Raw genomic sequence first — 10,801 nt, forward strand, 5'->3', positions numbered from 1 at the left:
AGAGCTCAGAGCCCCTTCCAGGGCCTAAAGGAGCTCCAGGAGAGCCGGAGAGGGACTGGAGACAAGGCATGGAGGGACAGGACACAGGGAATGGCTTCCCACTGCCACAGGGCAGGGTTAGGCGGGATATTGGGAAGAAACGCCGCGGTTGACACACACGGAGCCGCACAGGAGGCAACTGTGCGGCAGTGCTGTTTACCACTCTTTATTTTCTTATCAAAACACCTTGCAACAAACCTTGTAACAGCAACAACGTCTGTGACATTTGCAACGAACAAATATCGAAAAGAATGAACAGTCGTTTGAAGTATCACACCGATTTTCACGGAATCACGGGACGGTTCGAATTGGAAGGGACCTTAAGGACCATTGACTTACAACCCCTGCCAGAGGCAGCGACACCTTGCACAGACCGGGTGGCCCCACGCCCCATCCGACCCGGCCTTGGGCACTCCCAGGACGGGATTTTAGGTGACCGTGGAGATCAGAAAAGATTAGAAAAGATTAAAAAACGCGCCAGGTTTCGGAGCGGGCCGTGTCCCCCCTCAGGGCCGGATCACCGAGCCCGGCTCCTCCCGCTGGGGAGCGGCCGCGGCCGCTCCGCCCTCAGCGCTCGCTGGTTCCGGGGCGTGCCGGGCATGGCGCTGGCCGGGGACGAGCCCTTCGGCCCCTCGGTGCTGGGCACCCGGGAGCAGTGAGTGCCGGGCACGGGGCGGGCACCGGGTGTGCCCCGCCGGGGGCGGGCGCCGGCGGGACGGGGCTGGGAGCCGCCCGCCGTGTGGAAGGTGGCCCTGCCCGCGGCGCGGGGAGTGGAAATAAAAGGTGTTTAAGGTCCCCTCTCGGCACGAACCGGCCTCTGGTTTATGTGTGATTTGTTTGTTTAGAGATTCTGTAAAGGGGCGCTTCTACGCGGAGGATAGAGCCTTCCCACCGTTTCGTAGAATCGTGGAATGGTTTGGGTTGGAAGGGACCTTAAATCCCATCCAGTGTCACTCCTGCCATGGCAGGGACACTTTCCACTGTCCCAGGCTGCTCCAAGCCCCATCCAGCCTGGCCTTGGACACTTCCAGGGATCCAGGGGCAGCCACAGCTTCTCTGGGCACCCTGTGCCAGGGCCTGCCCACCCTCCCAGGGAACAATTCCTGCCCCAAATCCCATCCATCCCTGCCCTCTGGCAGTGTGAGTCCGTTCCCTGTGTCCTGTCCCTCCATCCCTTGTCCCAAGTACCTCTCCAGCTCTCCTGGAGCCCCTTTAAGGCACTGGAAGGGGCTCTGAGGTCTCCCTGGGACCTTCTCTCCAGGTGAATCCACCCCCTGCTCTCCCAGCCTGGCTCCAGCCTTTGGAGCATCTCCAGGCCTTCCCTGGGTTCTCTCCCACATGTTCATGTTCTTCTTATGCTGAGGACCACTGCCTCACCACCCTCACAGCCAGTTTCTTCCAAATATCTAGCCCACATCTATCTTTCAGTTTTTCTTCCCATCCCTCTTTAATCTAAATATTTCCCAGTATTGATTACGATACCCTCTCCTTTCTTCCCCCTCGACTCCAGCTGGGATGCTGCGTACGAAAGAGAACTGCAAACTTTTGAGGACATTGGAGATACCGGGGAAATCTGGTAAATAAAATAACTCCTGCAGAGTGTTTCTCTTGTTTCCTTACCGTAAAAGACATTGCAAAACCACAGCCAGCAATTCGACGAGCTGCTGACAAAATCATGGGGAGTTTTACCATTGAAACCAGCAGTTCTTCTCTTGCCCAATTTCACAGTGCAGATTGCTCAGCTGCACTTGGACAAGTGTCATTACACAGAAATTGAGCTGGTAATTGAGGTGTATGTTACTGACAAATGTGCTTTTTATCCCTGAGCTCAGGTTTAACTACACAAGTTGCCCTTGCTGCTTCCTTTTTAAATACATGGATGTTTTCACCACCCAGAGTTGGTGTTTCAGTGAATTTAAAGGCTGCAGGATTAATTTTCATCTGAACAAAGCAAAAACGGAATATGAGCTATGGCAGCTTTTACTTTAGTAACAGTTAAAAGGGCTTTGCAAAAGCTGGAGAGAGTGAGTGATGAAATAAATTTGCTGTACCTTTTGCACCTTTTTTTTGCTGCTTTAATTACCTGAGCCCTTGTTTTTTCCAGGTTTGGAGAAGAAAGCATGGTGCGCATAATCAGGTGGCTGGAAAAGCACAAGGTCCCCCTTGACAGCTCTGTGCTTGACATTGGGACTGGGAATGGAGTTTTACTGGTTGAATTGGTTGGTATTTTGCAAAGTTTGTGTATTCTTTTTATACAGAATCAGAGCAGTTTAAATACAGTTCTCACAAGTGGCAGTGGTAATCATGGGGAGGTGTAACCTCTGTGGAATGCAAGAAGTGTCAATACTTCAGGCTTCAAAGTTTGAAGTATTTCCCTAAATCAATCAGCCTGAGCATCCCTTGTTTTAACTTTACCTTCCTGTTTCCCCACATTTAAAACTGCATTTCTCCCGTTGTTGTGTAAACTCCCCAAGATAAGGAAATTAAGTTGACTAATTTACAAAGTACCATCATGTACAAAACCAGATCCTTTCTCTGCACTCAGTTCTGATAATAACACTCATTATTGATATAAAAAAGTAGGTAAACCCAAGGGCTTTTATGTCAAGAACGTCAAAAGTTGTCAACACTTCTTTTAAAGAGGTGTCCATTTCTTTCAGAGTGGGAAATCTGGTCAGGTATGTTGTGAAGTGTTATGATGTTTTTGTTGTGCACAAGATGTTCAGGAGTTCCAGTATTTTTTTTCTATTTTTGATTGATTTTTTTTTGGTGTAATACTGCAGGGGAGCAGGTAAAGAAAGGGGCTGTCCTATTGTCACAGCTTCTGTTATTTTGCATTCCCCTCTGGTTCCATTAGTTCCTGTAGGAATTGGAAGGACTGAAAGCCAAAGTCAGGTTTGAAGTGGATTTTTTTTTTTTTTTTTTTTTATCTTGACTTTGATTTTAGGAGACTTTAAAGCCTTTATGGAGACTGGCTGCTGCACCTCGGCACAGGAGAATTTATGTCACCAAAAGCAGAAATTGCTCATCTCACTAAGAGAAATTAGCCTGATAATGGTGATTGCTGAGTGCAGTGATAGCTTTATCGTGGTTGAAGTACCCAACAGAAAAATCTTATTTGTAAGACTTCAATTCTACACTAACTCCACTTGCAAATGGGAAACTGATTTTTCATACTATAATGGAAAAATGACAGGCTGATAGCTTTTAAAAACTATTAACTCCTGTGAGAGAACCCTCCTCCCTTACATTAAGCACCTCACAGCAGTGTGGTTTCTTTCACAGGAAATTTTCAGTCCAGTTCCCTCTTGAAAAGTGGCTTCAAAAATTACCTTGTTTGTTGTTGCTAAATAATTCAGGATCTCACTTGCTTAGTTGATGTAAAAGGAATATTTTGTGTGTTAGCTGCAAGGCTCGGAAATAGAGCTGGAATTCTTGTTCTGCCACAGGAGTTGGACTCCATCATGGGATAGAAATGGCAATACTGGAAGAAACTCAGTTATAGGGGACATTATTAGCAGCTCTCTGCAAGGGAACTACTTGAGTAGTATCACATAAGTGGCACCCCTTGCTGTTTTTATATGTTTAGTAGGCTGTGGTCCTACCCCTGTGAACTTCAAGGATCTGGTAGCTTGGATTCGTGGCATAATTCTTTTGCCTTCCAAAAATTCCAGCTCTTCTGAGGAAGCCTTGCTGCCACAGAAAGCTCTGGGCCTCCTCTTATTTTTATTAGTAATGTGGGAGCCACCAATATTGAGGAACTTCTCTGAGGTGGAGAGAGTTCACCTGAGTGGGGGTGTCAGCCCTAAACACAGGGCAGAGCTGATAATGCTCCAAACTCCTTGTGCTCCTCAAACGGCTTCAAGAAGCAGCAGCAGAGTGCTGCCAAATCACCTCCAGGGCAGCAGGCCAGCTGCAGGGTGCAGCGTGGTCACCTTTGGCACGAGTGAAGGATCCCTTCCTGTCACAGTCAGGCCCTACAGGTTCTGCAGCATTTAATGTTGTTTATCTCTAAACCTTCCTTCTCTGCCCCCGAGACGAGAGGAGTGAATGGGAACTCCCTGAAGTGACTCAAGCCGTTCCTTTGCAAACAGAGGAGCTGTTGTGGGAACTGCTCCTCCACCCCCAAACCTTCAGCACAGGCATCTGAGGAAGCCTGCTTTGCTCCAGGGAGGAACGTGGGCAGGAGCCTGAGCAATAAATGTTCTCCATCCCATGCAAACAACAGCGTCTTTGTGTTCAGCTGCAATTAGCCCTCAGTTCAGAACAGCTGGTTAGCACCGAGCTCAGGCCTGAGGGGCTGCTGCAAGGAGGAAGGACAGTTGTGGAAACTCCTCATCCTTTTTCCTGGCAGTTGAGGTGTCACCCACTGGAACGAGCAGACAGGCAGCCGGATGCTTAACACCACTCCATGTGTTTTTCCAAACCCCAGCCTCCTCCCTGTCTCTGCTGTGACAGCCTGCAGCTGGCCAGAGGAGCAGAGCTCTTCCATCAGGTTTGGGTCTTGCCAGAGCCATTGACATATGGGATACCCTGAGCTTGTACCTTCTACCCTGAGCTGGTCCCTTCAGCTTCTGCCTCAGAGCAAGGACATGTGTCCCTGCTCCCCTCCCACGTGCCCAGCTCCAGCTGAGGCCAGGAGCCCACCTGCTTTGCCAAAGCGCTGCTGGGATCTCACTGAGCTTCCTGAGTTATCCTTATCTCCAACAAACTTAGATTAACAAAGTCTCTGTGTGCTATCATACGTGGTGCATAACCTGCCTGAAAATTGCTGATACAGACACCTGGCAGCATGCAAATAGTTCTATTCAAATAGACATTAGCATGAATAATTAGAAAAATGTATGATTTTGCAGTGGATTTCTGCCCTAGTGCAATGTGTTACATCTTTTGGCTCTTAAAATTTGGGTTATAAACGAAATAATTGCTCAGTCTCCAACGTTGCATGTCAAAGAGGTTTTTTCCCTTGTTTTGAAGCATCTGTCACATGTCATCACTGAAAATTCTTGGTTTCTAAGTTACTTTTGGTGCAGATAGGAGAGCCTGTTCCTCTCCAGGTGTTACTTTTCACCATGGTGCTCAGTTTTCCACTTGACATAAAGCAGCTTTCAGTCACCGGTTCTTTTGGTGGGGTTTTTTGGGCAGAATAAAGTTATTTCAGCTCATTCAGCTATTGAGCTCTTGTAATGGTAACACGTATAAAAATGAGTAAAAGGTGAGTTGTGTTTTTTTTCCTGTTATTAAGAGGAGGAGAGATGAGATGGATTATAGGTAGAGAATGTACTGGCTGGATAAAAACAATTGCTAGCACACTGATGAAGATTCTCTGCTTCTGTCTAGGCAAAGTCTGGCTACATGAATCTCACAGGGATTGATTATTCACCTTCTGCAATACAGCTTTCAGAAAAAGTAAGAGAGAAAGAAGGGATGTCTAACATTAAATTAAAGGTAAGTCTTGAGAGAAAAGTAATTGAGGAAATAGAAAGCAATTGAGCCCAAGATTAAATGAGCTAATTGATATTCAGATGTACTCAGTGTACGAAATGAATGACGTCTTTTGAGATTCATTGTGAGAGAACTCTACCCAAATAAATCTATTTACAGGAGGATTTTTGGTCTTTGTTTCTTGTTTGTAACAGTCATTAGGGCTAAGGAGATTTCCCTGCTTGGAACAGGCAGCAGAGTAGTGGCTTACCAAGTGGCAAGTTCTGTATTTTAGCTGCTACATTCTGAATTTCAGACTTGAGGTAGAGGAAGAAATCCTGAAGTGATAGGATCCCTGCCAGTAGCTGAACAGCAGGAAGGTTGAGAGGCCTTGCTGGAGCAGGGGTAGGAGCAGATGACCTCCAAAGGTCCCTTCCAGCCTCAGCCACGCTGGGATTCTGTGGCTGCCTGTCATTCTGAGCTCTCTGCTGTGCTGTTCTGCCCTCCTGCTCTGTACCTGTGTGATGTCTCTGCTCCTGTGTGTCGGCTGTAAAATCTCTCTGTGGCAGGCTCTGTCTGTTCTTCTGCATTTGTGCAGCGCCTGGCACATGGCAGGGATCAAAGTACAAATAATGATTTAAAGAATGGGCTTCAAGTGTGTTAGTTTGAGCTTTAGATTACAGCAAATAGATCATCACACAATGTGTAGAGAAGAAAGAGGCTGCCATGGCACTGTGAGTTACCCTTCCCCGAGCACACCCATTGTCAGGATTGAAGCTTTGTATCCTAAAGCCTTGCTTTGCATTAAAGATTCAGGAGCTGCCGAGTAGAAGGCTGTTCTCACAGCTGCAGACTTCTGGTTTAGGTAGAAGACTTCCTGGCACCCTCAGCTGAGCTGTCAGGCTTTGACATTTGCATTGACAAGGGGACTTTTGATGCCATAAGCCTCGACCCCAGCGACGCGGCGGGGAAGCGGAAGCTGTACGTGGGATCCCTGTGCAGGGTGCTGAAACCAGAGGGCTTCTTCCTCATCACCTCTTGCAACTGGACCAAGGAGGAGCTGCTGAACGAGTTCAGAGAAGGTAAGCAGCTGAACAGATCCCTCTGCCAGCGTGGGGTTGCTGAAGGAAGGGATGAGGGAATTTCAATGTGTGCGTTAGCATATTGACTTTCCCAGATCAGGATTAGAGGAGGTAAAGCGATTAGTAAATGCTCCAGCCTGTCTTCCCTCTCTTTTCCTCGGGAGCTACAACTCCTGTGTTTGCCAGTGCCAAGGCAGGGCAGGTTTCCCGACACTTTGCAGGTTGGGAATTTCGGTCTAATTACCCTGGGAAAGTGTGTGTGGCCTGCTGATATACTTTTTTGGGTTGATTACTCGACCCAGTTCACGCTTTGATTGCTCTGAAGCTGGGGTAACAGTGTTACCCATATTTAGGGGACTTGGCAAGTCTGTGATACTTTCTATAACTTCCCCAGCTGCCCTTTTGATCCAGCTAGGAGTATTTTTTACATGCCAGTCAGCTCCTGAATCTCATCCCTGAGGCTTGAAACTCAGTGTGGATCTGAAACAACCATCCCTTCTGGGGAACCAAAATTACTGGCAAAGTTCTCATCTTTTCTGCCATTAATTCGTGCGAGTCAGCCAGCTAGGATTTTTATTGTCCATGGAAGAGTTTCAGCTGTGTAAAGCAGTGATGCAGTGTAACAATACAGTCCTATAAACTCACAGATTAACTGCAAGTTTTCCAGACAAATAAAGAATGGTTTGCAAAGGGTTATCCAAGAGGCGAATAAAACGACTTCCTTCTAATAAAAGCATTTCAATTTCTGTCTGGCAGGATTTGAAATTCTGGAGGAGCTGCCAACACCCAAGTTTTGCTTTGGAGGAAGAATTGGAAACAGTGTAACAGCATTGGTTTTCCAAAGGAAAAAAGTGAGGCCATCCATCTTGGACAAATTAGATTAGATGAGAAAAGTCTGAACTTTAAACCTGACAGAAAACCTCAGACACGTGTGTAAATAAATGCTTTTAGAGTGCACAGTAAAATACTATGTATGGGGCTCTGAGGGACTATAAAACATTGCCCTAGAAACGTTTCAGCTTTGCATAATTTGCCCATAAATTGTGTCCTTGCTACAACCTCACTTGTTTTAGAGGAGCTGCAGGTTTGTAAGAGAGAGAGAAATCAGATGTGCTAAATGCAGAGACCAATATAACTGAATGATATTTGTGTTTGAAACATAAAGATTTTCTGATACTTAATTGCTGTGCTAGTAAGCAGTGACCTATAGAGGATATAGACCTATAGTGACCTACAAAGCAAAAATCTCATTTCTCTGTTGTGCAGTGGAATAGGGAACATGATTTTGCAATGTAAGTGCTGGATCTTTAATGAACGCGAGGGTAGCTGTTGAGGGAAATGAATACAAAATCCACAGCACTTTCAAAAAAGGACCGGTTGGTACTTTAAATTCAGATTTTCTGAGGTTCTCAGACTTAGCATAATTGTGTCTCCTCTGAAGTAGCTCAGCCCTTTTCCCACAGAGGGAGTGTTTTTAAGTCTCCCTTTCCTGAGTGTGTTCATGCCTGGTCAGTTCTTTCCCTGATCTCATGAATGCATAAAGGTGTGATGTTGCAGCCTCTGGTGTGTGACATGTGCCTCCTTCATTATTAACCTGCTGTATAGGAATGTCTTTAGAGCCACAATGACAAGAAGTTTTCCAGTGAATTTCTCAGGCTGGATTTTAACCGCATAAATCCAAAAGAATTCAAAGCAGAACTATCCATTCCTTGTTCCTTTTTTTTTTTTTTTTTAATACATGTATTTTTAAAACTTCTGTGTGCAATCCTTTTGCTCAGTTTCGTTGCCTTCATTTCTTGTTTTGTAATCTCAGAATATTGCTGTTGCTTGAAAGGCAGGAAAATGAGATTTCTTCATGCCTCGACAAACACATTTGCAGGTGACAATAAACTTGTTCTTTCAAACATCAAGGAGGCCCTCTTAGGCAATCAGGTTTTGTTTCACAGGCAAGGTCATGTTTGCTTATCAGGGAATTGCTTCTCCTACTTTCCACACTTCTTCTCGTTCCCAGGGCTCAGGAGATCTTTAAGGGTCAATAAATACTTCCAGTCCTTTCCCAGGATATGGATCAAGGCATTATTTGCAGAGTGGTGAGTCCTCCCTCTGTGATCTGTTGAGGTCTTCAAGGTAGGAATCCTACTGCTGCATCTTTTTGCAAAATGAAATATATTCAGTTGGGAGAACAATTTATCAGCAGTGCCGGAAAAATTTAGTCCCAGAATAATTCTTTGCATATTTGGTCAGTCTTGGGTTCTAATCTGAGTGTCAAAACCAAGGGCTTGTTACCATTTGGGGAACTGTTGTAGTCCTGTGTTCTGCTCCTGCCCAGCAGCCAGCTGGAATGCTAGGAAATATAAGTGGGAATTCAAACAGGATTTTTTTAGCATAGCAGTACAAAGGATTCAAAGAACACTACTGATAACAGCCTCACTAAAAAGCCTGTGACATTTTTGGCATCAGGTAGAGTTAATAAAAGGAAATTTTAATTTTCAGGGACTCTGGCAGGATGTGTTTTGGGCATCTGTTTTATTCCCATCTGTAATTTTTGCTAATGAAGGCATGATGTGTATTTAATCATGGAATGAAAATAAAATCAGGGCTGTCATGGATTTTCTTTTAATCAATTACCTGGGCTTTAACCATAGATTCCCACTTCACAGGATGTGTAAGGTTCAGGGCAAGGATTGTTTTCTCCTCTTCACAGAACTGATTATTATTAGTTTTTGTTCTCTGGGTAGTATTTTTATATAACTTGTAAAGCTAAAAAATAAGCTTCTTAAAATTGCCTGAAAATAAGGATTTCTGCATCTGATCTGTAGTTTGCATATTCCTTCAGTCCCAAGCACTTCCAGGTGTCACTGGAGAGCAGAAAAATGCTCGTAAAACATGTTTTAGGAGCTTTATTTTAAGGCAACAGTAACCAAAAGCTTATTATTTAAAATCTGCTCTGTTGGAAACCTGGCATTTTCTGGATAACGGGGTCTAGGTAGCTGCTCAAATATTGACTCAGGAGTATTTTTGGCTATGAGGATTTGGAAATTCCTTGTCCAAGACTGTCCTCGATTTGGGGCAGTTCATGTTGGCGGGATGTTCTTGGTGGTATGATCTCTAAATGTGGATGCATTTTAGTGAAAAAACGTAAAAAAAGAGGCAGAGGAATAAGCAGTGATTTAGGAGGAGCAAGTCTTTGCTGGAAGTTGGGTGGGGGTGCTCCGTGATAGTTCCTGAAGGCTGGAATCTTCATGACTACACAGTTTGTGTGACTCCTGGTTCCAACTGCAGGAGAATAAATGCAGCATCTGAGACCCATTTTGCTCCTATTGTTTTGCTATCAGAAAACTCTGTCTGTGATTTCACTGTCAAATATGAGGTTTGTGGGTAGTAAAACTAGCATCTTCCATGGATCCCAGAGGTGGCTGAGCCCACAGGCTGTTCCTGCAGGACTGAGTTGAGGCTGGATGATGCTGCAGAGCTGGCAAACCTTCCTGGAGTGGTTTTGCATAGAACGTGGGCAGAACAGAAAGGGTTTGTGCTCCCTGGTTCATTGACAGCATGCTGAAGGATGAAATTCTTTCAGGACTGACCTTTTATTCTGGGAAGATTGAGGATGGCTTTTAGTGCCTAAGACCAAACAAAGCACCACCACCACCATCTGTGCTCAAACCTGACTCCTGATGCCTCCTATAGCCAAGAAAACTGTGTCCAGGGATTGTCTTTTGAGGCATTTACTGGGAGAGGCCATTGAATTCGTTGCAGAGTTTATGCTACTGAAAGAGCTTGGAGCATTTTACACTGGAGTTTTATGACAGAACTGAACTGTCAGGATGAAATATCTGAGAGAGGTGAACAAGCGACATTAATGAAATAATTATTGATTTGAGATGTCTGTTCTAGGAGAGTTTTTACACATGGGACTCTGCTGGAGTGAGGTAAAAGGGTTCTCAAGACAGAAAGCCTTTGCCCTTTCAGCATCACAGCACTTTCTTGAAATAAGTACTCCTATAATCATTTTTATAGGGATTAAAAAGTGAAAAATACCGGACATGAAAATTGTGGCATAACTGAATGAACACAGAAAATTCAGAAGGAAGGATAATGTTTCCTTTCTCCTTGACTTCCCTTTTGGTGACCAGCTTGTAATCTGCAAGAGAAGCATGTGCATTTGATGGTCCTTAAGGAGCAGGAGTAGTCATAGGATCCCAGAATGATTTGGGTTGGAATGGACTTTAAAAACCATCTCATTCCAACCCCCCACC

The 10,801-nt window shown here is 45.1% G+C and overlaps 1 protein-coding gene across 2 annotated transcripts; it reads left to right on the top strand.

The window, feature by feature from the left end:
- The first annotated feature begins 608 nt into the window (after positions 1-608).
- Positions 609-8,455, top strand: EEF1AKMT2 (EEF1A lysine methyltransferase 2). 2 transcript variants are annotated; one of them, XM_066190751.1, is made up of 6 exons: positions 609-694; positions 1,550-1,615; positions 2,144-2,258; positions 5,380-5,487; positions 6,329-6,545; positions 7,302-8,455. In XM_066190751.1, the coding sequence occupies exons 1-6, from the start codon at positions 639-641 to the stop codon at positions 7,427-7,429; spliced, it is 690 nt and encodes a 229-aa protein (XP_066046848.1). In that variant the 5' UTR covers positions 609-638; the 3' UTR covers positions 7,430-8,455. The 2 variants fall into 2 exon arrangements, with proteins under 2 accessions (XP_066046848.1, XP_066046847.1); XM_066190750.1 differs by lacking the exon at positions 609-694 and adding an exon at positions 701-822.
- The last annotated feature ends 2,346 nt before the right edge of the window (positions 8,456-10,801 follow it).

This window comes from Chamaea fasciata, unplaced genomic scaffold (genome assembly GCF_029207755.1).
Source record: "Chamaea fasciata isolate MVZ Bird 193981 ecotype frontalis unplaced genomic scaffold, bChaFas1.0.hap1 SCAF_9, whole genome shotgun sequence".
Taxonomy (NCBI): Eukaryota; Metazoa; Chordata; class Aves; order Passeriformes; family Sylviidae; genus Chamaea; species Chamaea fasciata.

What these genes read in the sequence shown, in the direction of transcription:
- EEF1AKMT2 (XM_066190751.1), top strand. Translation starts at nt 639, where the DNA reads ATGGCGCTGGCCGGGGACGAGCCCTTCGGCCCCTCGGTGCTGGGCACC. An exon ending in TGTCTAACATTAAATTAAAG is followed by an intron (nt 5,488 to 6,328) that starts GTAAGTCTTGAG and finishes CTTCTGGTTTAG; the next exon opens with GTAGAAGACTTCCTGGCACC. An exon ending in GCTGAACGAGTTCAGAGAAG is followed by an intron (nt 6,546 to 7,301) that starts GTAAGCAGCTGA and finishes TCTGTCTGGCAG; the next exon opens with GATTTGAAATTCTGGAGGAG.